Source organism: Dermacentor albipictus, chromosome 1, assembly GCF_038994185.2.
Source record: "Dermacentor albipictus isolate Rhodes 1998 colony chromosome 1, USDA_Dalb.pri_finalv2, whole genome shotgun sequence".
Classification (NCBI taxonomy): Eukaryota; Metazoa; Arthropoda; class Arachnida; order Ixodida; family Ixodidae; genus Dermacentor; species Dermacentor albipictus.
The window spans coordinates 503,891,634-503,916,482 of record NC_091821.1 but is presented as its reverse complement, the minus strand read 5'-3'; the positions used below and the strand labels follow the sequence as shown (position 1 = coordinate 503,916,482).

At 46.5% G+C, this 24,849-nt stretch overlaps 1 protein-coding gene across 1 annotated transcript in view; it reads right to left on the bottom strand.

Annotated features, from left to right (window-relative positions):
• The window catches only part of TppII (Tripeptidyl-peptidase II), a 263,290-nt gene that overhangs the window by 180,520 nt on the left and 57,921 nt on the right, over positions 1–24,849 (bottom strand). The window contains exons 7-8 of the mRNA XM_065443152.1: positions 21,072–21,137; positions 5,916–6,144 (exon numbers count right to left, since the gene is read on the bottom strand). Coding sequence (XP_065299224.1) covers positions 5,916–6,144; positions 21,072–21,137 — 295 coding nt within the window. The remainder of the gene's footprint in view (positions 1–5,915; positions 6,145–21,071; positions 21,138–24,849) is intronic.

Sequence of the window (24,849 nt, the reverse complement as noted above, 5' to 3'; positions counted from 1 at the left end):
TAATCATTTAGCATCTCCTATACACGGCTGGACATGCTTTGGCTCGTTTCTGGCCTTCCTTGGATCGTGTGATATGTTCTGTACCTCGCAACACGGCCTTGGAACATGGAGATCAAGGCATTTGCCTTAGAAATTACGTTTTCTCTTCGCCAGCATAGAAACACATCAGGTTCCCCGCTCGAAGCCCAGCTGAGCTAGCACACGCTTTTCACGCAAGCGACAAGTGCTAGAGAAGCCTGTTGTAATCGAAACAAACCCTGATTGATAGATCAGCTGCCCACATTTGAACTTTGCTGCTGCTACAGCTTAATAAAAACAAAAAGCGCAGCAGCCCGCTTGCCGATGCTGTGGAAACACGGCGGGCTACGAAGACCGGATGGTGCCGCGGCACCCACCTGCACTGCAGCGCCCCTAGTGGCAGCCGCCGGCATTCATTGCATTTGGTGCCACCCGAAAGGCCGCGGACGGCACACTAGCAAGTATATTCTAGGCACTATAGCGGCACCGCCATTCTCCCCATGGACCATAATGTATAAAAGCTGCCGAAAGTTGGGACACCTTGCAACCTCTCATCTAATTTTTTGGACACTCGTTGAGCCAACTCGATCGAGAGCACCATGCACCGACTCTGACCGGTGCATGGTTCGACCTGCTGAACGCCATTTTTGTTTTGAACGGAGCTGCCTTGCTGCCCCATGAAGTGGCACTACTGCAAATTCCTGCTCATCATCATCGTTTCTGCGTGGTTCGTAGCTACAGCAGTTCCGGTCTCAGCTTAGTGAGCCATGTCAAGACAATCCAGCAGCTGATTTGTTTCTTTCCTCGTGCACGACACTGCGAGCAGGCCATGTTTTTCATTTGTGTGACTGGTATCGGTGTGACAGCATGGTGATGTTTGCTTTGTGTGCTGTGTCGAGGTTACGGTGATGCAACACGGCATACGGAAGCATCGCGTCGAGTGTCTAATGGCGCCGACAGTGACTGCACAGACTGCGCTGGGGAATGCCGGCAAGCAGGTGCCGGGAGGCCTAAGATTTGTCGCCTTCCGATGTGCTCCCTACTGACACGGAAATGTTCTGCCGAGACCTGTGCAGTGGTTGCATTGCAATTCCTGACACCGTCTCATTTGACAGTTTCACACGTGCTGACACTGCTGTACTGACATGCGCAGAACTCGACGACAGTAAGATCATTCGTCAGGTTTCTGCTGCACCGCTGGATGATGACTCAGATTTGGAAGATGACGCACCATGTGCTACGCTGCTGTCGCATGCGGAGCGTGTACAAGCAGTGGCTGTGCTTTCAGCTGCCTTTAGTGACCACACGACCCTCTCCGAGATTCAGGCTTATCTGAATGCACGTAAACGGAACAGCATGCAACAGTGCATTCACGATTTCTTCAAGCCTACTACCGAGCCCGAATAAGTGCGTGGAAATAAATGAATTTTTTTTTTCTTAATCTGCTTTTTCGGACACCTGTTTATTCTGGCATTTCCGCAGTCCCTGTGAAGTCCGAATAAATGGTCGGCGACTGTAATGAAGTAAAAAAGATCCCCTTTGAAATCCCCCTTGAGATTCATGTATTTAAAGCCTCGTTTTATTAAAGCGAAACTGTCCAAAAAATACTAAACTGTTGCTTGCAGGTTACATCACCTTCTGTGGAGTTCGGCACGCGCTTGCCACGGCAGTTCACTATTCCCGCGTACCCGCGTTGAATACGTCGTCAAGCAACACTGGTCCTTTCCACCACTGTGCATAAACATCAGCTCACTATCACACTTCTCCACTGACTTCTCTCTTGCGCGTGCCTGGCTGCGTCAGCTGCGCCACGCTGCGCAGCTATGCACCGCAGTGCAAAATATTAGTGCATTCACTTCTGCACGCTGCGCAGGCAAATGTAGTGGGGCATGGCCTCAGAGACCTCCGGGTGCAATCTCGAGGGTCACAACCAGGCTGTGCATTCACTTCTTCCTTTTCCTGCGACACGCCGTGTGGGCTAGCAGCAGGTCATGGCCTCGGAGATCACACTGGCATCGATGCAATCTTGGAGGCCACGAGTCAGCCAAGCCAAGCCAGAGCAGTGAAGTTCGCTTGCCTCCTCGACAACAAAGCAGAACACTGTGTTGTGTGCTATGTGCTGCTCGACTGCAACAAGCCAAGTTGAAAGCGGTCACGAAAGACCACTACAATGGAACAGAAGGCAGCTATCTAATGGCTGCTGCATCAGGTACTAAGTCGCATGCTGCACATGCCGAAGATTCTTGTGTTCTTTCATTCAAATTTCATTGCATGCATGGCCATGTAGCGGTTCAACAGGCTGCAAAGCTGTCTTATTTCCATGTATACAATTGTGCACTCCATTGGGCAAATATAGTCATACCAACTTATAATAATACCAGTTTTAACATTATATCGGTTATAACAATGAAAAGCTGACGCACCGTCAACTTTTGTATGCTTTGTATGGAGAAATAGCCTGCTTACTACAATGTCCCCAAGCCGCATTATCGGTTGTAACAATGAAGTCTAGCTGCTGGGTGCCTGTGCAAAAAGGTAATGGGATCCAAAATCAACGGTGAACGAGTGGATGGAGTTGCTGCCGGAGATGGTTGCTGCATACAAGCTCTGCGACGTTTTCAATGCCGATGAGAGCGGCATTTTTTACCATATGCAGCCCAAGCAAACCCTTGAGTTTAAGGGTGACAGCTGTCATGGTGGCAAGCGTAGTAAAGAGCGTGTGACGGCACTATTCTGTGCTAACGAGGTCGGTTCCAAGAGGCTGCCCATTTTCATTGTTAAAAGTTTGCAAAGCCACGGCGCTTTAAAAACTTGAAGATGCTGCCGTGCAGCTACAAGTTCAACAAAAAGGCATGGATGACGTCTTCGCTCTTCAGCACTTTTTTGCAGCAGCTGGATAACAAAATGGGTGCTAAGGTGAGGAAAATATTGCTCTTCATGGACAACGCACCGTGCCACCCACCCTATACGTCCAGCCTGAGGAACATAAAGGTTGTTTTTTTTTCTCGCCCAACTGCACAAGCCAGCATCATTAAGTGCGGCAAGCAAGGGTACTGGAAGCGGTTAGTGCAGCGTCGGCTGGTGGCTATGGAGCGCAGCGGGTCGGAAAAAAGATCACTGTGACGTCATGCATTTTATTGCCAGCTCGTGGAACGCAGTGTCGTGAAGCACAATCGCTAACTCATTCAATCACTGTGGCTTTAAGCAAGAGACTTCTTCCTCTGCTGGGGACGCAACAACCTCGATGCCGCTAAAGGCCAATGCAGGCTTCGCCGATGACGATTTTGAGGGTTTAAACCTTACCACGACCTTCGCCGAGTATATGGAGGCCAATGACAATGTTGCGATCTGCGGCGAGGTGTCGCTGGATGACGCCGTCGAGGAGGTTTTGCCTAGTGCCGACACCACTTTGACATCGGACGAGGACAATGACGGTGCCACTGATGCTGTGTCTGTGCCTACTACGTTCACCGAGGCGCTACAGTACATAGACGGCATCCGGAACTTCATCCGTTCACGCGATGCCACAGAGGACCTCCTTTTGGACGTTGCCTAACTCGAGCAAAAGCTTTGGTTCACGGATCAAACAAGGTCCAAACGAAACATACCAACTTTTTTTAAAGTTTGTGCCAGCTGGCAGGAATCGCGGCAGTAAGCAGTGGAGTGCCGTAAAGGTTCGTTTGAATGAAGCATGATTGGGCCTGTACTGCAACATTAATTTTTAGCGCATTTACTTTTTTGGTAATTTGGGTTTCCAAGCACTGCAGAGTATGTTAGTAGTTTACATTGAAGTTTCTCATAAATCCAGCGCGCGAAATAAGTGGTATTTTTATAAGCACAATTTATGTTTGAATTTTATGACCCCAGTATTTTATGACGCTTTTCCGGGTTCCACTGAGTTCGTTGACAGTCCCTTTAAAGTACGAAAATAAAAGTGCAGCACTGTTGTCACGCAGCCGCTGCCGATGGCAATCGAGCCCGATCCCGATCAAAATTTTTGACAGCAACTGGCTCCCTCCTATAGCTTAACTAATGGAGCCAAATTTCAACCGAAAAATTCAATCTCGATTGGGCCCAAACATCACTGAAAGTGCACCACGTGATACCCGAATAACATGTCGCCAATTCATAAAAAGACATATACATAGCACACCCCCCTCCATTCATGATCAGAAAAAGTGAGACGTGCAGAATGCACCTTCACAGACGGAAATTATTTAAACTAAGTTTTCGTAAGGAAAGTGGCATGTCGTCGTCACCATTTGCAAGTCTTTCCCCAAAGATGTCAAATACACAGGGGTGGTATTCTCAAGCGATAACTTTAGATACTGCTATCACTTTTGCGAGACTCTGCATCAGACTTATCAAAGTAAGCGGACGACAGCATTTCTAACGCAGATATGGAGCTTGGCACAGTGCCCGAAACGCTGGTGGTTGCGGAGTCAGGTGAAAGTTCGCAAAAGTTAGAGTATTTGCGAAAGTTATTTGCTTAGAATACCACTCTAGATCATAGTCAAGCACAATATGAATCAACAGCAACTTTCACAAAAACGTGCTCAGTAGCCATTTTGCGATGTCGTCGTGAGGGCTTTGGTTGTAGGCCAATGGTGCCAACGCAGTTTTGGTATCACATCCGAATGTAATGTGCAGGCAATTTTCGGGCCCATTTCCTCAGATAAAAGGTGCACGTTAGATTCGGGTAAATAAGGTAAGCCTAGGGCAATCCTCTTCAAGACAGGCTACAGTGCACGCATGCTTTTCCTCTCGTCCAACTCTGTGAATCGCTCATCCTTATGTGTTTTCAGCACACGGCGAGTATGCAACTTGTAGTACTTCTTCCCTAATGCTGAGCTGAAGAGTGGTGGACCTACGATAACAAGCTGCACTCACTGGAGGCAAATGCATGCCCTATGCTCTCGCAACACAGAGTACCGGAAGCAACACTTCCAAAAGCAAAAAAAAAGAAATATGCACCAACAACGTGCCCAGTCCCTCAAAGTGCTACAAGATGGCACCAGTTAGTTTTTCCCACTCACCGCAATGCCATTTATATTGTTGCGCATCGACCTAACAGACCAAGTGAAGGCTCGGCTGGCCGACTGCCAAACGGACTTGCCAGCGATTCATCCGGTGGCCTGACAATTGTGCTGCAGCCACTCGATGCTTGCGTAAACCGGCCGTTCAAGACGGGATTTCACCGGTGTTACACCGAGTGGATGGACGCGGGCAACCACAAAACTCCAACAGGGCACCTGAAGCGAGCGTCTCTTCAGCAAGTGTGAGGTTGGATTCTGGACGCGTGGCATTCCGTGTCAGTGGACACCATTGCAAAGAGCTTTAGAGTCACGGGTATAAAAAACGCCATGGACAGCACAGAAGACGTCCCGCTTTGGAAGTGTGCCAATGAGGCAAGCTCATTCGACAGTGATGAGAGTGCCGATGGGCTGAGGTCGTGAGCGATTAGCTTGAAAGCCGCGATAAATAGTGAAATAATATGTTGATATCAGTCACCAATTTTTAAATTCTCTTGACACAGTAGTCACACTGACACTACAGCGTGTTAATGTGTAGCTGTAGGCCTGATTCGTGTGTAACCCGCACCCGAGAAAATTTGATGAAAAAAAGTGCGGCTTATATGCAAGTATATGTGGTAAACCTCTGCTTCAATAATTTAGGCCGTACTGTATACCTTGAGGGACAGCGCACGGGGCTGTGCATGGCAACAGCAGATCCAGCTCTGCGAGTCACTGAGTTCAAACTTCTGGTGGTCAGCACTCCTACGCAAACTGTAGAGAAATCACCTGCTTCGTACATGCTTAATAATGACTATTCAATAAAGCAAACAACAAGGTGAGAACCCATATGGTTAAACCAATCTGGTAGGAAAGATCGCTCACCCTCCAACCCAGTGTGCGTGCTCGCCGTAGCTCATGTTGATGAGGTGGCAACCCTGTTGGAGGACGCGCACCATGGCCCGGACCAGTGCAGTGCCGGTCTCCATGGAGCCTAGCCGCAGGTCCCCAATGGCCACACTGACCAGCTGTGCACCAGGGGCCACACCGTTGCGCTCGGGGCAGCCCGGGAAGCATGCAGCAGCAATGCAGGCCACGTGGGTGCCATGTGTGGCTGCAGCGAAAGGAGCAATATACAGTTGCCCACAATGTGCCTTAGGTTTTGCATGCAAACAGGCTGTGTTACATAAGAACCTACTTGCAGAATGTTCGCAAATAGAAGAAAACATATCCCATTTCAGTGAAGCATTACAAAGAAGCAATGAAGTGCATCTAGCTTCTTCTTTGTCTGTCCTTGCCTACAACACATTACGCTTTCTCCTCTGATGGGTCACAACAGGCATGAATAACAATGCAGTCAAACTCCACAATAACGAAAAGTCCAGACAACACAATTTTCACCACAACTAAATGTTTTCCTATCCCCGGCAAATGCCCATAGAATTAAATGCATCTTGTATCTCTCTATAACAAAACATCACTAAACTGCAATCCTGCATCAACAAAATCTGCCGGAACATTAGACCCCATATTATCTGCACGTGCGACACTAAGTAAGTAGCACAAGTCCTCAGACATTTTCTCCCCACTTAAACTGTGTAAAGTACCATCACAGCACATTTGCGACGCTGCTGCAATTTTTTCTTACGAAAACAGCAAAGTGTCGGAAGCGATAACATGCACAGGAAACACGCATCACAGCTGCCATCTTTTTCATCAATAACTCATTTTAAATGGAATGGCAACATCCCTCTAAAAATAAGTACATGTACCATCGATGTGTATTTATTTATGGCACCCGAGATGGCAGTCACAGCGTGGGCTGCCGCGTCTCGAGTCATTGCGATATGGTGCCATATTGTGACAACACTGTTGCTCGTACTGTATGCATTGGCATCTACAGGCAACCCTGTTCCTTCCGTGCACCCCGTCACCCATAGATTTTGACGGATCCAGTGCCAAGTTAAACCTCACAAAAGTGATTGCATCCTCAAAAGTGATCGACCAAAAATACGGCCCCTTCGGAGAAATCTTTGTGTGAAACACGATTGCTCGTAGACACCAACAAGTCCAATGCTGAGCTTCAGTGAAACCTCGTCACTACGAACCCCACATTAACAAACTTTTCAGAATAACAAACTTTTCAGAAATCCCTTGCTGACTTTTTGTAGTTTCAATGCAAAAATATTTCAGTACTACGAACTTCAGAATACCAAACTTTTCAGAATTACGATCGTTATGCAGTTTCCCTGTGGTGCTAACAAACTAATATTCCAAAATCTGGGGATTCTTAGATTTCCATGTATCCTTCACAGCAGCCGAAACAGTAGGCTACAAGGCGCAGAGAGCAGATGTCGCGGCATATGGGTTTGGAAAACCTGAGATGGCGCCCGAGAAGAAAAGAACACAGACGAGCAGAGGCGACCACGCATCAGGTTTTACGAGCGCATGCTCCGCCCAGAAAAGTGTAGTCTAGCAACGGAGGCACGTCTCTTCTTCCTTTCAATCTTCTTTCTGTGCATGCCTCTTTCTTTCGCGCTTATATCTGCGGCCATACTAGCTACGTGCACGGTGAAATGCAACCTCCGTACTTGCGGGGATGCCACACAGTCATACTTTGCACTTTCCAGATAGTGTCGCTTATGTGCGCTTGCACTTTGACACAGTTCAGGTGTCTGCCTCAAGCAAGACAGTTGCGGTGTCCACAGCAAGAAATGTGAAAAACAAACAAAAAGCAAGAAACATTTCATTTTGGAGGCGAAGATGGAGCTACCTTTTTGTCAGTAGTTTTCTCGGCGTCAGCGTCCGTTTTGCATGCCTCACTCTTATTATGCGGTGATTCGGTGGTGCATGGCAGCAGAATCTATGAAAAATAGCATCAGCACGTGCCGAGAACCAACAGTGACGTCTTTGTGGATAGCTCATATGGTGACAACTTATCAACTGACGGGCGGAACGGTTAATTTTGGGGCTTTCACTATAACCATCTTTCAGAATAACAAACTATTTACCGCGGTCCCCTGAAGTTCTTTATATCGAGATTTCACTGCAGGTGAAATCTCATGAAAATGATCATATCCCCATCGGTTATCAGCCGAGAACACTGCTCCATGGCATTGCCACCATCCCTGACCAATGCTGAGGTGCACTTTGTGCTGTTGGCAGTGCGATTCTATAGCGTTAAGCAAAGCCTGTGAAATTAGGATAACGAAATTTTTACAGTAAAGTTTTATTTTGCAGCACATTCCTTGTCTGCGCGGTCTCATTTTGCAACAACTAAACTCTTGCGAAAGCAAATTTTTCCGATTTCCCCACCAATTTCCTTACTGCAGGGGGTTCAACTATACTGCTTACGTTTACCCTATGGCCTTACGAGTACCCGAATAAATCAAAATGACAAAATATGTCCCGATGCCTGCGCATCCTTTTTCTCAGTGGCATGGCACCACAAGCCCCTTCTAGCTCACCACTAAATTTAGGTAAAATAAAACCAAATCAACCCTCATTATCCTATAAAAACTAAATATTTGGAAGCGTCGCATATTCAGACTTCACCTGCGAGCTCAATTTCGTTATAGTTTTCCCACCATAAAATCTCTTGGGTAGTAGCACAACACCCTTCACAGCTATCACCACCAACCCTATTAAGATAAACACTTGCCCCCTATCTGTTTCAGAGTGTGTGTGTGTGTGTGTGTGTGTGTGTGTGTGTGTGTGTTTGCGTGCGTGCGTGCGCACGCGTGTGTGTGTGTGTGTGTGTGTGTGTGTGTGTGTGTGTGTGTGTGTGTGTGTGTGTGTGTGTGTCATAGTGTTGTTTCAAGCTTACTACACCTTTTAAAACAGAAAAGTGGTCACCCCAAGGGACTACTGTGCCAGAAGTTCCTTGGGGTGACCACTTTTCTGTTTTTTCTTCTTCTTCTGTTGAAGTGCCAGAGTCTTGCGTGTTGACTTCAAAGCGGTGCTACCTTTCAAGCGTCTGCCATCAAGACCGGTAAAGCTGTAGGAGCCAGGTGTCATGGTCTTGGAGTCTGGCGTCACACAAAGGGTCACTTTATAGCCTGCGCCGCCAGTGCGTCTCGTAACGGGTGGCTGGCCTATGCCCACTGGGGCGTCACACGGAGGCTAAGCAGGCCCACGCCATTGTCCGAGCCTGCTTGACGAGGGTTGTTTCTTTTGTAAAAAGTATGAGGTCGAGAGGACTGGAGGAGTAGAACAACGGGTTTACTTTGTGGGGATGCGAGACTCTCACGCGTCCCCTGAGATGTTGTTTTCCCACATGGCTCTCATTTCCTGCAATCCGGCTTCGCCACGTGGCCTGCGTGATGCCCATAGCGGTCGGTGTGGTTGAAGCCCAGTGCGAGAGATGGCGCGAGTGTTGCGCTGCTAACGCCGCCTCACGGCGGGGTTACTTGGGCACGGAAAGGAGAAGGCACTTCCTCTTTGGCTTGGAGTCGGCAAGTGGTGCGGACGTCCTGCGCGTGCAGAAGCACGCGCAGGACTGGTACAAAACAAAACTGGTAGCACCTACGCAAGTGTAATGTTATGGTATTTTACGCAATTTTACTGCAAAGTAATCTTATTTGAGCACATTTTGGAGCCTGCTAGCCTTGCGCACGTAGGTAACATGTGGGGTTATGTTCCAGTAAATTTCGTTGTCTAGAGGTATGAAATGCATTGAATCTTATGGGCGTTCACAGGGGATACGAAAATACTTTGTTGTCGCAAGAATTTCGTTGCCGCCGAGATTCATTATCGCGGGTTTGGACTGTAGACCCTAGATGTGTGGTGGTCATTTAAGGTGGCCAGGTTACTGTGCCCGGGTGAAAAGTGTAAGAAATGTTTTACAGCGAAGCTGTATACCTCTACCGTCCAAAGAAATGTTCGTGTCGCAAGCAAAACACTTCCCATACGTGGGCCGATCCCGGAGATAGTGCAATACCGGGCCGACCCACAGCAGAGGTGAAGCAGGCATTAAGCACTCCCCTATGTGGGACGATACCGAAGATAGGGCAATGCCAGGCCAACCTGTGGCGGAGGTGCAGTTCATAATTAAGGGGCCCAGGTACACCGCTTTGCTGGTTATCCTTCTTCACAGAATGGAAGGGAACTGAGATTTTTGCTAATACAGTATTTTTTATGCTTCTGCGAGACCGTGTTGCGCGGCCTCGTTCGAACGCGCCACCGTTCGCGTGACCGTACGCGCGAACGACCATGCATTGGTGTCCAGCATGGGTCGAACATATTCGCTCGTTATCTGGTCGCGGTGAGTCGGACTTTCGCGATTTGTCACGCGCCCATTGGCATGTTTTGTGGATAGCAACTCGGCTAGCAGGCATTGATCTATGAAAGGTGCAATAAATGTCCTTGTGATTGTTTGCACTATTGTGTTGTCGTTCCTTTGTCTCAAGAGCATGGATGAGAATCCCACAACTTATGTAGGAGAGGCAAACTTATTTAAAGAACAAGGGATCATTGTTCGGGCCGGAGTACAGTACATCGTTCTTGTAGCATGAGCTACAGGTCATACGAGACTATGTGTTTCTGGGAGAGCACACCACAGCACACACTAGCTACATGAAAAGTGTCCACTTTAACTCCTCTGTCCTTCCTAGATCCCTAGGCCAGGGAAGTTCGTGGTCACACCATCTTCCAATTGGAGTGCTTGCAATCGCCTTGTGGGCAAGAGTGCGCACAATCACTCTGGCACCTTTGTTCACAGAACGCCACTGGAGAAATACCCCCGAGTGCTCACAGCTCACTGTCCCAGATAAAGAAGGGCATGCTCGTAGACAGGGGTGTCACGACTGACTCCATTTGCGTATCTTGGCTCTTGGGATGGTCCAGCAGCAACTGTAATGAAGCGGTGTATAGCACACTTTCACTGGAATTTCTCGGTCGGCGACCAAGTGCCATCCATCAACTCTGTAGCCATTAAGCATGTCTTGCCTTGGTGTCGCCGCTGGTCTGTCTGAGGTTATGTATTGTAAGCCTCATGAAGCGATTAGTCGCAGTAGGGCAGGAGAGGCTGGAAGGTCACTTCCCCCGCTAACTGATCGCAACAACGCGCAGACTATCAACTCCACTGCCACTTGAGGCAACATTTTTTTCCCGGCCACGATGACCTTCATGACGTGATGCACACTGAACGCAGAAGTTGTCTATGGAAAAATAGCTTAGGTTCAGACCTTAAGAGATTGTAAGCATAGGTTAGCGCAATTCATGTGCGGCAAGCTTATATGGTACAAGAGATGAAGTGCTTCACTCCCTAATTACAGTGTGTCATGCCGCTCAATATCGTGGTCACCTGGAGTGAGCACCATGCTTGAAGGGTCTTGGAGGACCGTTTTTTTATAATTGTTGCTGGGTGTTTCGTATGGAGAGCTTGTAAAGATACAATCACACTCTGGTAGTTTCGCAAGGGGCGACAAATCACACGACAGCGAGACTAACTTTGAAACTCATGATACTGTTACTAGAACGAGCAAAGAATGAGCTGGCAGCAGAAAAATCATTCATACTGTGTGTGGGCTGCTTGGTACAAGAGCTTATGAAGAATATGTTCCTCCCATGACTGCAAAGGTGCACATGTGGAGTCCTTCCTAGAGTCTTCACCACCGTTGAACTATTTATCATGAAGTGCCAATTTCCAATCAGAACATATAGAGAAGTAACAAAAGAAGCCCAAATTGCATCTTCAGCCTATTTTTGAAGCTGCCACTGGCACAAATGTCAGGCTTTCTGACAAATCTCTTCATTCAGCAGCTGTTCTAGGACTAGTCCTAGAACTAGTCCTAGGACTTCAGTCGACTGGAATAACCTACCAACATCATTAGTAAGCATCAGTGACCCCACTCGTTTTAAGAATGCACTAACCAACACAAAATAATGTATGGTAGCAAACGGCATGATTATGTACTTATTCATCAACATTGTCTGCTTGCTAAAATGTATTCTTTGTGTATTTTCATGTTATGTAAGCCTCTGATATTTGTTATGAATGTATTACTACTTTTTTCATATTGCTTTTGTTCGTTGGAAATTCTTTGAACTAATCCTGCATTTTTTACTCTTCGAATGTTTTCTCGCCCCTCCCCTCTGCAATGTACAATTATGTACCTTGAGGGTATCACAAATAAATAAATAAATAAATTCCTACAGACCAACTACTTTAGTGGAAATGTGCTCTTTTTTGGGCTCCACCCAGGAAGTCAACATAATAATCTCAAAGCCTTGTGCCAATACTACAGTACGCATACCTCACTGCAAGCACCAGCCAAAAAGGTGCACATTAAGCAGGTATGCTATGTGTAGTTCAAAATCCCAGCCTTAGAGTGCGACATGGATGTGCGAAACATGCAACGTCCCCATGTGCCTGCTAGGAAACAGTGACTGTTGTGCTTGCATCCACAAAACATGACTGCTACAGTTGAACCTCGCAATAACAAAATCGGCGGGGAATGCGACAAAATTCACTTTAGTGAGAGGTTGTTTTTAGGAAATGAGACAGCAAAGATAGGTAATGCATCGTAGAATGAAACCTTACTGTCAAAATTCCGTTAGCCTAATTTGGCAAGCTTTGCTCGAGGATATAGAACCGCATTTCCAAAAGTATAAAGTGCACCGCATGCGTCGATCAGCAGTGGCAGCACTGCAGCAGAGCAGTATTCTTGGTCAATTGCTTTCAGAGATGGGATTACTTTTGCGAGATTTTGCGAACTCGGCGCTGGACGCAGAGACAGCGCTCCACGCAAACAGCAGCATTTCTCCAGTGCATGCTGTCACCCGTAGATGCCGATGCGTGCGATGCCGAGCACGCAAGTGATTATATCTCTTCTACCCGAAGGCAATGAATTGAGATTACAATCTCTTTATGTAAATCTATCTCCGGTGCCGAATGCGCACGTGATTTCTGTCGGGTAACACCAAAACCAGCGTTCCTGAAGCAAGAGATGCATATTCCCGGACCACGGCTCAATCGCGGCCCGCGTCACACTCCATGCTGCGACCACCATCTCAAGCGCCATAAACAATTCCGCGTCAGTGAGACGTGGATTTCGTTGTTTTTGCTGCACTTTGCTAACCGAGGTGCACATTAAGCACTGCACAAGGTGTGCAAAAACTGACATCACATGCCGGTAGCAACATGCGTGCTGCTTAGGACGGGTGATCATCAGACAAGATGGTCGCCATGATGTGTTTCCGGCGCATGTGATCGCTCCCAGCACTTGGTTGTTTTTGAAAACAAAACTGGTAGCACCTACGCAAGTGTAATGTTATGGTATTTTACGCAATTTTAATGCAAAGTAATCTTATTTGAGCACATTTTGGAGCCTGCTAGCCTTGCGCACGTAGGTAACATGTGGGGTTATGTTCCAGCAAATTTCGTTGTCTAGAGGTATGAAATGCATTGAATCTTATGGGCGTTCACAGGGCATACGAAAATATTTTGTTATCGCAAGAATTTAATTGCCGCCGAGATTCATTATCGCGGGCTTGGACTGTAGACCCTAGATGTGTGGTGGTCATCTAAGGTGGCCAGGTTACTGTGCCCGAGTGAAAAGTGTAAGAAATGTTTTACAGCGAAGCTGTATACCTGCAATACCTAAAGAAAGGCGCCCGACAGGGAGATACGATCTCTCCTATGCTATTCACAGCGTGTTTACAGGAGGTATTCAGAGACCTGGATTGGGAAGAATTGGGGATAAAAGTTAATGGAGAATACCTTAGTAACTTGCGATTCGCTGATGATATTGCCTTGCTTAGTAACTCAGGGGACCAATTGCAATGCATGCTCACTGACCTGGAGAGGCAAAGCAGAAGAGTGGGTCTAAAAATTATACTGCAGAAAACTAAAGTAATGTTTAACAGTCTCGGAAGAGAACAGCAATTTACAATAGGCAGCGAGGCACTGGAAGTAGTAAGGGAATACATCTACTTAGGGCAGGTGGTGACGGCGGATCCGGATCATGAGACGGAAATAATCAGAAGAATAAGAATGGGCTGGGGTGCGTTTGGCAGGCATTCTCAGATCATGAACAGCAGGTTGCCATTATCCCTCAAGAGAAAAGTGTATAATAGCTGTGTCTTACCAGTACTCACCTACAGGGCAGAAACCTGGAGGCTTACGAAAAGGGTTCTACTCAAATTGAGGACAACGCAACGAGCTATGGAAAGAAGAATGATAGGTGTAACGTTAAGGGATAAGAAAAGAGCAGATTGGGTGAGGGAACAAACCCGAGTTAATGACATCTTAGTTGAAATCAAGAAAAAGAAATGGGCATGGGCAGGACATGTAATGAGGAGGGAGGATAACCGATGGTCATTAAGGGTTACGGACTGGATCCCAATGGAAGGGAAGCGTAGCAGGGGGCGACAGAAAGTTAGGTGGGCGGATGAGATTAAGAAGTTTGCAGGGACGGCATGGCCACAGTTAGTACGTGACCGGGGTTGTTGGAGAAGTATGGGAGAGGCCTTTGCCCTGCAGTGGGAATAACCAGGCTGATGATGATGATGATGTATACCTCTACCGTCCAAAGAAATGTTCGTGTTGCAAGCAAAACACTTCCCATACGTGGGCCGATCCCGGAGATAGTGCAATACCGGGCCGACCCACAGCAGAGGTGAAGCAGGCGTTAAGCACTCCCCTATGTGGGACGATCCCGAAGATAGGGCAATGCCAGGCCAACCTGTGGCGGAGGTGCAGTTCATAATTAAGGGGCCCACGTACACAGCTTTGCTGGTTATCCTTCTTCACAGAATGGAAGGGCACTGAGATTTTTTTTCTTTAGAGAACAGAATTTTCTTATGAGGTTTTCGTCAATGTTTGAGTAAAATCCAGTTTTACTTGCGAAATAGACTTCTGTGCATGAAGGAGTAAACAAATTATGAGGACGCTTAAGCTTCACCTTAAAGGGGGATCCTGCGCCTGAAACCATTTTTTTAAATTAATTTTCGATTGTGATGAAACTTGCTGAATTTATATATTTCAATGTGCTAGATTTAAATACACTGTATTAGCTCGCATAATGATCGCACTTGCGTAATGATCGGACCCCTGAATTTTGTCGTCAAAATTCAATTTCTTTAATTTCCCGTGTAATGATTGCACCCCAAACTTGCCGCAGCGATATGTCATGTGCCAAGTCTAGATAATAATGATTGCGCTTACCATCTGTCGAATGCTACGTGAACAACTCTTCAAGACAAACCAAGCGATCTGCATGCACCAAACATTCTTAAGCAGATGCCCCATTTTATTCCTTTCATCACTTTCCGCACTTCCATGACAAAAAAAAAAGCTACACCCAAACTTGCCTTTATTATGAGCGGCTTTATAATGGTTGTGGTCAACAACAACAACAACAAAGGCGCCTTTCGATTCTTCTCGTCTGCACTCGTAGGCACGCAACAAATCGCAAGCGGCAACGATATTAGCGATGTTTACCCTGATACGTTAAAAGTGTAGCCTATTCATATGCCGATGCTTGTAACACAGCTAAGATATTTGCCCACCCTTAGCAGAAATGTGCCGTATTAGGATAGCAGTGAATACAAATGGCCGCAGCTTCTGCCACATGTCCACCATGTGTTTCTATGTCACTGGCAGCCAAGCGCGCCCATCTGTTTCTGTCTCCTCAAAGTGGACATGGCTAGGTTATTACCTCAACCTTGCCGATATTGATGATATTATTCATTACTGATACGAAAGAAACTGTTTTATTGCACGTAATGCACTCATGAGAAGAAAAAAAATCGCGATCGGCGCGTTCGGCTTGCTCCGCCGGCCGCCATTTTTGTTTTGGTGTCCCGCACTACATACAGCAGCAGCCGCCTATTGTTGACCTGTTATCATCCACAGCAAACGCAGGATGAAAAAAAAATTTTTTCTTTTCGCGGGAAATTTAACCTGCATAATGATCGCACCCCTGAACTTGCATCAATTTCTTTTACAAAAAAGTGCGATCATGATGCGAGTAAATACCGTACATCCAGTTCTCTTGCATAGTAAATGAAGAACTTTGTTGCAGAATTTGCTTGGAGGTGAGCTATCTACCAAACCACACATGCCATAATAAATATCGACATACAAGAATGATGTGGAACTAAGAGAGCGCAAATAAACAAGTATGGTGTTCTAACCCAATTTCATATCAAATGAGAACATTGCAAACTTCAGTGAGAGAAATCCATCTAACTGCTAAAAAAAAGAAACATTAAAAAAAAATTTCTAATAAATGCAACAATGTAATTTCATAAATTTGCACTCTGCACAGCTTTGCCTATCTGAAAAAAAAAAAACAATTACAGTGATAGCACAAGTAGAAGCAGAGATAATGCACCTCCAATACGGCATCATCATCAAAATTGTGGTTTTGAGAAAACAACAAAAAACATCTCACAACTGATATATTGATGGAAAGTTTGAAAAAATGGCACCAAAGGCCATCAGTAGGCACTATGTATAATTCATGGCCGTTAGGCCGTTGCCGGTCAACAACATAGCATGGAGTACGTTCACTTCAAAAGTATTACATGTTTTCGAGCCCTCAATTCCCCCCGAACTCCATCCCAACAAAACTTCGCAGATCTCCCAAACCACTGTCAGTTTAGTAGCGAGACCGTAATTCTCTTTGCTCCGCACCAGCTACGCAGAACCACCGCAAGTATTGCATGAGAAAACACCGATAAGATTGTTCACTGTTGCAAGTCCGACAACAACGTACAGAGCAGCGGGCTTTGCGACCGAGGCTGTAGCACTATCGGCGGTCGGATCTTCAACAAAAAGCCGAATCTTTCGCTAAGTGGCTGTTGCAATGCAATCTTGCCGAGCGTAGCTTTATCATCTGCTCTTATCCACTTCCTCTTCAGTTACGACAGCAATCTACGATTCTTATACGAGTGTAACCAGCGTGTAGATATGCGTGATCCGGCAAAGCAGTTGAGGTGTCGACGCTTGGTGGCGTTCAAACTGTGACGACGGAATTGCTTTCGGAAGTTTATTGTGTCTCGTATGTTTCCGCCCATAATGATTCACGGAACAAATCATTGCCGGACCTCAAGCATATCCAGTGTCGCAGTCGCATGACTAAGAAAAAATGACAGCTGTTTTTATTCTTTGAGCGCTCGTGGTCCTTGGAGCCAATCATGACTCGCCATCTTGGTCACATGCTCAAACTGGCCAAGTAAGGTAGTATGCGTTGCAAATTTCCTTTTATGTTGTCTTTTTCATGACCGCAGCACCAGCGCTGTTGTTGACTGACAAATAAAGAAAGCCAAAAACGTGAGCTTTTGAATGATACCAAAATGGCGCTGGCAGAATGCGTAGTGATCAAGTTATGTGTGCCGAAAATCTGGCGCGATTTGTCACCAACTTAAAGGGCAACGCTTGCAGATTTGCATCTTTAGATCACGATAACAGAAGAACTAGGCGGTATTTTGTAACCAAATTTTGGAGACAGGCTCAGAAACGCATCAGGAATGCAGAAAATAGAAATTGAAAATTCGAATTTTGGGTTGATTTTCAGTCCCAAAGACCCGGGTCCCCTTAAGCATTCAGAAGTCGCTTGACTGCTTCTCACGGTTCCCAGCAACTGCAGCTTATGTAACCGTAATTTTTACCAGGAAAAATTGGCGGCGAACGCTATGCACGAAGGCGAGCTTTCTGGTATAAATGCAGCCTCCTGCGTGGGCCACGTGGGTCACGTGGGTGGATGGAATGGAATGGATGGACGTTACGAGCGTCCCCTTAAGATGGGGGTGGTGGGTTGCGCCACCGAGCTCTTGCTATTATACTGCCTAATGTCCTACCTAGGTTAAAAAAGAAAAAAGAAAAAAAAAGAACTATGAACTACCACATCCAAGTACAACCAAGTTTTCTGATCCCCTGTTGCGAACTCTGCTTTTGTACGTCTCCGTTTTTTGTCATTTCCCTACTTTTCTTCCACCAATCCTCCAATCACCTCTTACTAATCCCTATTGCGGACATGTTTACTTTTCCACTGCTCTCGCTGAACCCAAGGGCTTCAAGGAGGCCAGTGGTGCCTAAATTGACCACTGGGCAGATGTCTTCACATTCTAATAAAACACGCTCCATCGTTTTCCTAACTAGCACTCGCCTCTGCGCATTGCGCAGAGGCAAGTGCCATCTGGAGGTGTTGCAAGGAACCAGGCATGGCGCTGTATGAATGGCAGAAATGCTGGAAAACAGGTTTGTGCTTCAGTTTCTGTGTAACAGAATTGTGTTTTCTTTTCCCATATATTCTGTGGGAGATAATGGGATTCTCCTCCGTACTCTTGAGACAAAGGAACGACAAAACAGTAGTGCAAACAATCACAAGGGCATTTATTGCACCTTTCATACATCAATGCCTGCTAGCCGAGTTGCTATCCACAAAACATGCCGATGGGCGCGAGACAAATCTAGAAGTCCGACTCACCGTGGCCGGAAGCGAGCGAATATGTTCGCCCCATGCTGGATCCCAACGCCTGGTCGTTCGCATGTATAGTCACGCGAATCGTGGCGCGTTCGAAGGCGGCCAGGCGAGACGGTCTCGCCGAAGCATCGGTCGGCGCCCACGCGGGAGACGTCCCCGCCGTGCGCCGACCCGCCGGGAAAAAGGGTCGCTGCACGCGCGGCACGTCCGTGCTGCTTGCTGTCTCGAACCCAAGAGAGAGCACCTTGTCTCTCCCGCAACCAGGTAACCCCGCAGCAGCGCAACACTAGCGCCATCTCTCGGACTGCGCATCAACCACATCGACCGCGCGGACGTCACGCAGGCCACGCGGCGAAGCAGGATTACAGGAGACGCGCTATGCGGGAAAAACATCAGGGGACGCGCGAGAGTCGCGCATCCCCACAATTCAAATTACACTCCGATGCTATCATGTCTGTAGGTCCTGTGTAAGTCGCACTTTACGATTTTTCTGACACATTTTACTTTGAGAAATTCAATCAGTTTAGTAACTTCTTTGCACTACACGGAGGGCCTGCATCATTGCGTATGCATGGTTTGAAATGACTTTTGCGAAAAGACGGTCAACACTAGATGCGGAACACTGATCGCTGGATTTTCCGCTATATGGGGCTCTTAACATTACCACGTTAAAAGGCAATCACCTAACTGCACTGCTGACTGCTGCTGCAGGCGGTGGAAGAGAGCATCATGTTTCACTCTGGCAGCATTGTATTCCAGTGTAGCACACCAGCTCGATTTCATTTCAGTTTCACAACCAGCAAATCTCACGGGTAGTAGCACAGCACCATTAACAGCTATCATCGCCAACGCTATTGCAATAAGTGTCTTCGACCATCTGTTTCAAAGCGCAAGCGCATGTGCCATAATGCCGTTGGAAGCATACAACACGCTTTTAAAGGCATTAGCCCAAATGTGCCACTGTTTCCTCCTGCAGGCGGCACTAAGTCAGCATCAAGTTTTGCTCTGGCAGAATCGCATTCTGGCCTCACCCACCAACTCAATTTTGTTTCACTTTCCTAATGCAGTTTTAAAACATTACACAACAGAAACATAAAGACACGCGTCTTTGGCTGCCTGGTACCCACCAGTTTGATTTGTGTCAGCGTCTCGTGCTGCAATGACTTGCACAGCGCTTCACATTATGTAGATGTAAACTACAGTTGAGCCAGCCAAACGAGGTTCTACTTTATAACAGCGCCACCTGCTAACTACAGCACTGTACAGGACCATCTTCCGTTCACTGTTGTGCATTCTGCCAGAGACAACAACAAGAGACTACACAGGATGTGGCTTGTGAGATTGTGCCCCCAGCCCTAATCTTGAAAGCTAGGCCACACACAGGTATACCTTGTGTCTGCTGCATCATGGTGAGCAAAAAACAAGTCTGACAAACCCAACCGTATGTATGCACACTTGCCATAATGTTGCCTTTAACTTTGCAAATATGACAAGTTACAAGCGGCCTACAAACAGTTTCTTGTAACTTTTCCAACAAACTAATCAAGAGTACACAAAATAGCACAGAGTTGACCATACAACTCCAGGTTTGGTTGGATTAAGTGTAAAATCGCTTCTGTCTTCACACGACCAGCAATAGCAATGAATGAAGCAATCACACTGCTATGTTTGTGAGCCTTGCTAAATGAAAAAAAAAAAAAGCAAGCTAGTGTTCACGAGTGCACTCTCAGATAGCCATTTATCTACTTTTGAATACAATAGAACCTCGTTCATACATTGTGGAAAAAACTGTGAGAAAAAACATACGATCCGAAGTAACTAAAAAAATTTGACAGAATCAATATTGTTGACATCTACGTAATGCGAAGCATCATGCAGATCGTAGTGGCACGAGACACCATCGCGCGCCGAGCTGGTGGAGGTCCGGCAGCCTGAGACATTCTTTGTTGTTTTCCTATTGCCCGGTGTTTTAAGACTGCGAATGGAAACCGAAACAAAATCGAGCTAGTGAGCGATGCCAGATGCCGCCAAAGCAAAATGTGATGCCTACATTGCACCTCCTGCAGCAGGGAACGGCGGCGCATTTGGATTATCGCCTACTAAAAACATGAAGTACACTACCGATGGCACTACGCACCACGCACTGTAAAACAGATAGGTGACAATGCTTATAGCAGTAGGATTGGCAGCGATAGCTGTGAATGACGAAGATTTGCTGGTAGCGAAATTAGAAACTGAGTGTGAGCCGGCGTTCTTACGTGAGACGGGCGGGCGAGTACAGCGGTGAAGCTGCTGCAGTGGGCAGCTATATATGTTCTAGAACGCATGTGCCTCGTGCCTTTTGTTGTTTACATGGGATCTAGTGACCGAAAAACATTTCCTACGATTGCAGTTTGGCGACATACTGAACATTGGTACTGAAAAATTGTGTTTTCCGGGAACGTATGAATTGGTAAAAAATGAACGTAACTCTATTGGGTCATTTTTTGTGTTCTCGATAGCGAACGTTGGCACCGGGATAACGTACGTAACAGGAACATACCAACGAGTTTCTACTGTATTTGCACACCCCTACAGAAAAAGGGATGCAATTGCAGCCCATACTCACAGCAGTTCCCAACAATCTCCAACAGGTTCCCCTCGTCATGTATGTTGACAGCATAGTTGAGGCAGTCTGGGGGAAGACAAAAGAAGGCAAAACACTCAGCTGAGGATGCTCAGAGCATTGGATTATGTATTGCCCTGCATTCTCTGGAGAAATTGATACTTGTAGTCATTCAAAAAATTCTGAAGAACAACAGAGCCTGAACAGGCACAAGGTGGCTGAATTTTGTTATTTCCATTGTGGTCTGTCCAATAAACCTAGGAATATGTTCTTATGCAAATTTGGAAGCATACATAGGAACTCCTAGTACGTATTACAACATGCCACCATTCACTCGCAATCCTGTGGTCATTTCGAATGACAGCTACAGTCAAACCGTACAACCTCGATATAATGAAGGTGTGCTTGCCGTGAAAAACTTTGTTAAATTGTGAATTTCGTTAATTTGAGGTTGTAAGTTTCAATAGTAAAAATTTTTTCCCAAGTTTCCTGGTGGATAGCATCTTGTCAGTGAGAACTTGTAAAGTGGGACAAGGTCAAGCCATAATACCGTGACTATGAGCATGAGGGTGCAGGTTGCACCAAGAGCAATGCGTAGGCAGGCCGCACTGTGTTTGAGATTTGCTAAAGCTGCATCGGGCAGCGCCCCAATTCCTGGATGCCACGGCTGACCGTACTTGGTGCATGCCTCCAGATGGTGACTACAAGTTAAAAATAAAAGTGTAAAAATATGCTGATACTTCTCCTGATAAAAAAAAAAAATTGCAGTTTCACCAAGAAGGCGGACTATTATTGGTGTCAGGCATCCTCAAGTAAACAAGAACAGATCTCACTCGATCACCATGAAGATTCGCTGTCACAGCGCTAGCGAACACTTTGCCCCATGTCTCGCAAACTTGAGATTATGCAAGCACACTATAAGCTGTTTCAGTAGTTTCTTGCAGCAACGCCAAGGCTGCACGACCTGCGAACAGAGATGCTTGCACAGCGAGATGTGGTGCCACAGTTCGGAACCCAGTGCACAACTAAATGGCCTTGACGAGTGATCTTGTCAGCAGGTGCTTATTTGGAAGCATCTCGGCAGGTCACAGGGCAGTTTATTGCGCGATTCTGCTTCATTTTTAAACAAAGTGTTTATTGATGCTCTATGATACTGAAAATAGTGTCCGCCACATGTTCGAATGAAAACATGCAAAAAAAAAATTATGACACTAATGCAATGCTGCCGTATAGATGTTAATTTGCATTTAAAGAACACAAACAATTCATTGCTTTGATAATGGGTGAATTCATGCATGTGGTCGGCACAGCCACAACACCACAGAGAGCTCCCGCCTTGGTAGTGCTTAGTCCTTCGCAAAAATGGTATCCACAGACGTGCTTTGCTGCTACAGCAAAACCTCATTAAACCGTACCAGCTTAAACAGTAGTTTCGTTTTAAATGTAGTAAAGTCAAATCCCTGACTGAGCTGACATTGAACATAATCCATTTTGTATCCACATAGACCGTACCAGCTTATTGCCTACATATCGGTTAACACGTAGTGTTTCCACTTTTCATGCGAAATCACGGCGGCAGGTTGGCCCAGCAGAACAATGAGCCTCAGAGATCAGAACGGCCTCCAAGCACAAACACAGAGAGCACTTGGAAAGGTGAAGCCACATCAACATCAGCATCATTTCGGCACCGTGCCAGAGTTGGAGCGTTGTGGCCCGTGTTGAGGTGTCGTGCAAGCTAAGACAAAAACCGGGTGCTCGGCATAGAAGAAAAACTGGACATCGTTCGTCCTGTCAAACGTAGTACGAAGAAGTCGGTGCTGGCACACAAAAGGGATCTACCGGTTTGTGGCATTCAGAATGCGAAGAAGTTGGTTGGCAATGCTGCTGCAACCATGAAAATAAAAATACGTCAGCTACGAGGTTCGGCTTTTGAAGATTCAACTTTTCGCCATCGTTGCCTCTGCTATTGCCAAAGTGTCGCCTGACGACAGTGATGAGGATGGCACGGAAAGCAACAGCACGGGCAATTCAGACCCAACAGTGGCAGATGCTGTGTGTTATGTCAGCCTCATGCAGGTGTTTGTCGAGAAGAGGGGGCTGGTGGAAAAGCTGGCTCGTAGCTTGAGCGAGTTTGAGGCCGCCGTCATGGCTGCTAGCAGGCCACGGCATCAAATGGAAAAAACATGTTTATTCGAATCTAGGCTGATAGTTTTTTTCAAATAATCACATAAAAAACTTTAGGGTCGGCTTAGGTTTGAGGATTGTAAAAAACGCCCGTTTTTAACTGAAAATTATAAATATGGTGCATAGCTAGTGCTATCTAGAAAAGTCAGCATCGCAGCTACTACTAGCCGAGCCCGTAGCCAACTGAAGTACACGAGCAATGTCGCTTTGACCAGTGTCGTATCGGAGCTGGTTTTTTATTCTATGGTATCGGCGTGCGGCGTGGCGTTTTCGTAATGGCACCAACTAGGCAATGCCACTATAGCGCCGCTTTCAAACAAAAAGTTGTGCTAGCCGCAGAGACATAGTAAGCCAGGCGGGACTTCCACATCAATGAGAAGGACATCCGTCGTTGGAAGAGGCAATGGGAGATGCTTTTGCATGTGCCGCAACAAGCACGTGACAGCAATAAGGAAGATAAGCACACAATAACAGAGCGCTATTCACCAAGATCATGCCGCATTTTGATGCGTGGGATGCCGCACTGTGTGCGCGTGCATAAGCGTGCCGACGTGAGCTTGCGCGCGTCCGCAAGCTTACGTGTGAGGTGGACTATAGGGACGAGGCTATCGGCAGTGACAACATAGAGTGAGCTCGGCATGTTCATATTAAATAAGTGCTGTTATCATTTTGTGAACGCTGTCTTCACTTTTTTTGTTCGGCCTACACTAGCGGAAAGTTTTTAAAATTTTTTCTCGCTTCGGACATTCGGGGGTCGGCTTAGAATCAAGGCTGGCCTAGATTCAAGTATATATAAATACTTTTGTCGCGCAAAGTGAAACAATACTGCATGTTTTCTGCCCTTCCATCGCACTCTCTCATAGTTCCGTTTGTGACAGGTAAGTGGGCAATCTCACGCTATTTCGGTTAAGCAGCACTACCGTTTACTAAGTACCTTTTACGAGCTCCAGCCAACTACGGTTTAACGAGGTTCCAGGGTATCGTTAGAAGCTGGTCTTTCACACGAAAGGAATGAATAAGTTGGCATTGAACATGCTTGTAATAGTGTGGAAGGAGTGCAATTCTAATTCTAATTCTAATAAATTCTAATTAAGAAAACAGCTCCACTTATGAATTTCAGTGAGCACACCTTGTACAAGTGGATGTTACAAGAGGGATCAAGAAATGGTGCCAAGATCGTGTGTGACACACTCCTTCTGAGCCCTCCACTTCTGCCATCTATGCAACCCTCCTTCCCCTATGTATCTTCAAATACAGTTAAGCCTCAATATGATGAACTTCAACGTAACGAAATTACCCCTGTCCCGCACCAACTGACTCCAACTAGCGCCCACAAATTTCCTAATTTCGTCGCACCACCTAGTTCTACCGTCCTCTACTGCACCTCCCTTCTCTTGGTACCCATGGTCCCTAATGGTCCCTAATGTACCCTAATGGTCCAACGGTTATCTAATTTGCACATTACATGGCCAGCCCAGTGCCATTTTTTTTCTCTTGATGTCTATTAGAATATCGCCTATGCCCATTTGCTCTCTGATCCAAACCGCTCTCTTTCGGTCTCTTAAATTTATGCCTAGCATTCTTCGTTCCATTTCTC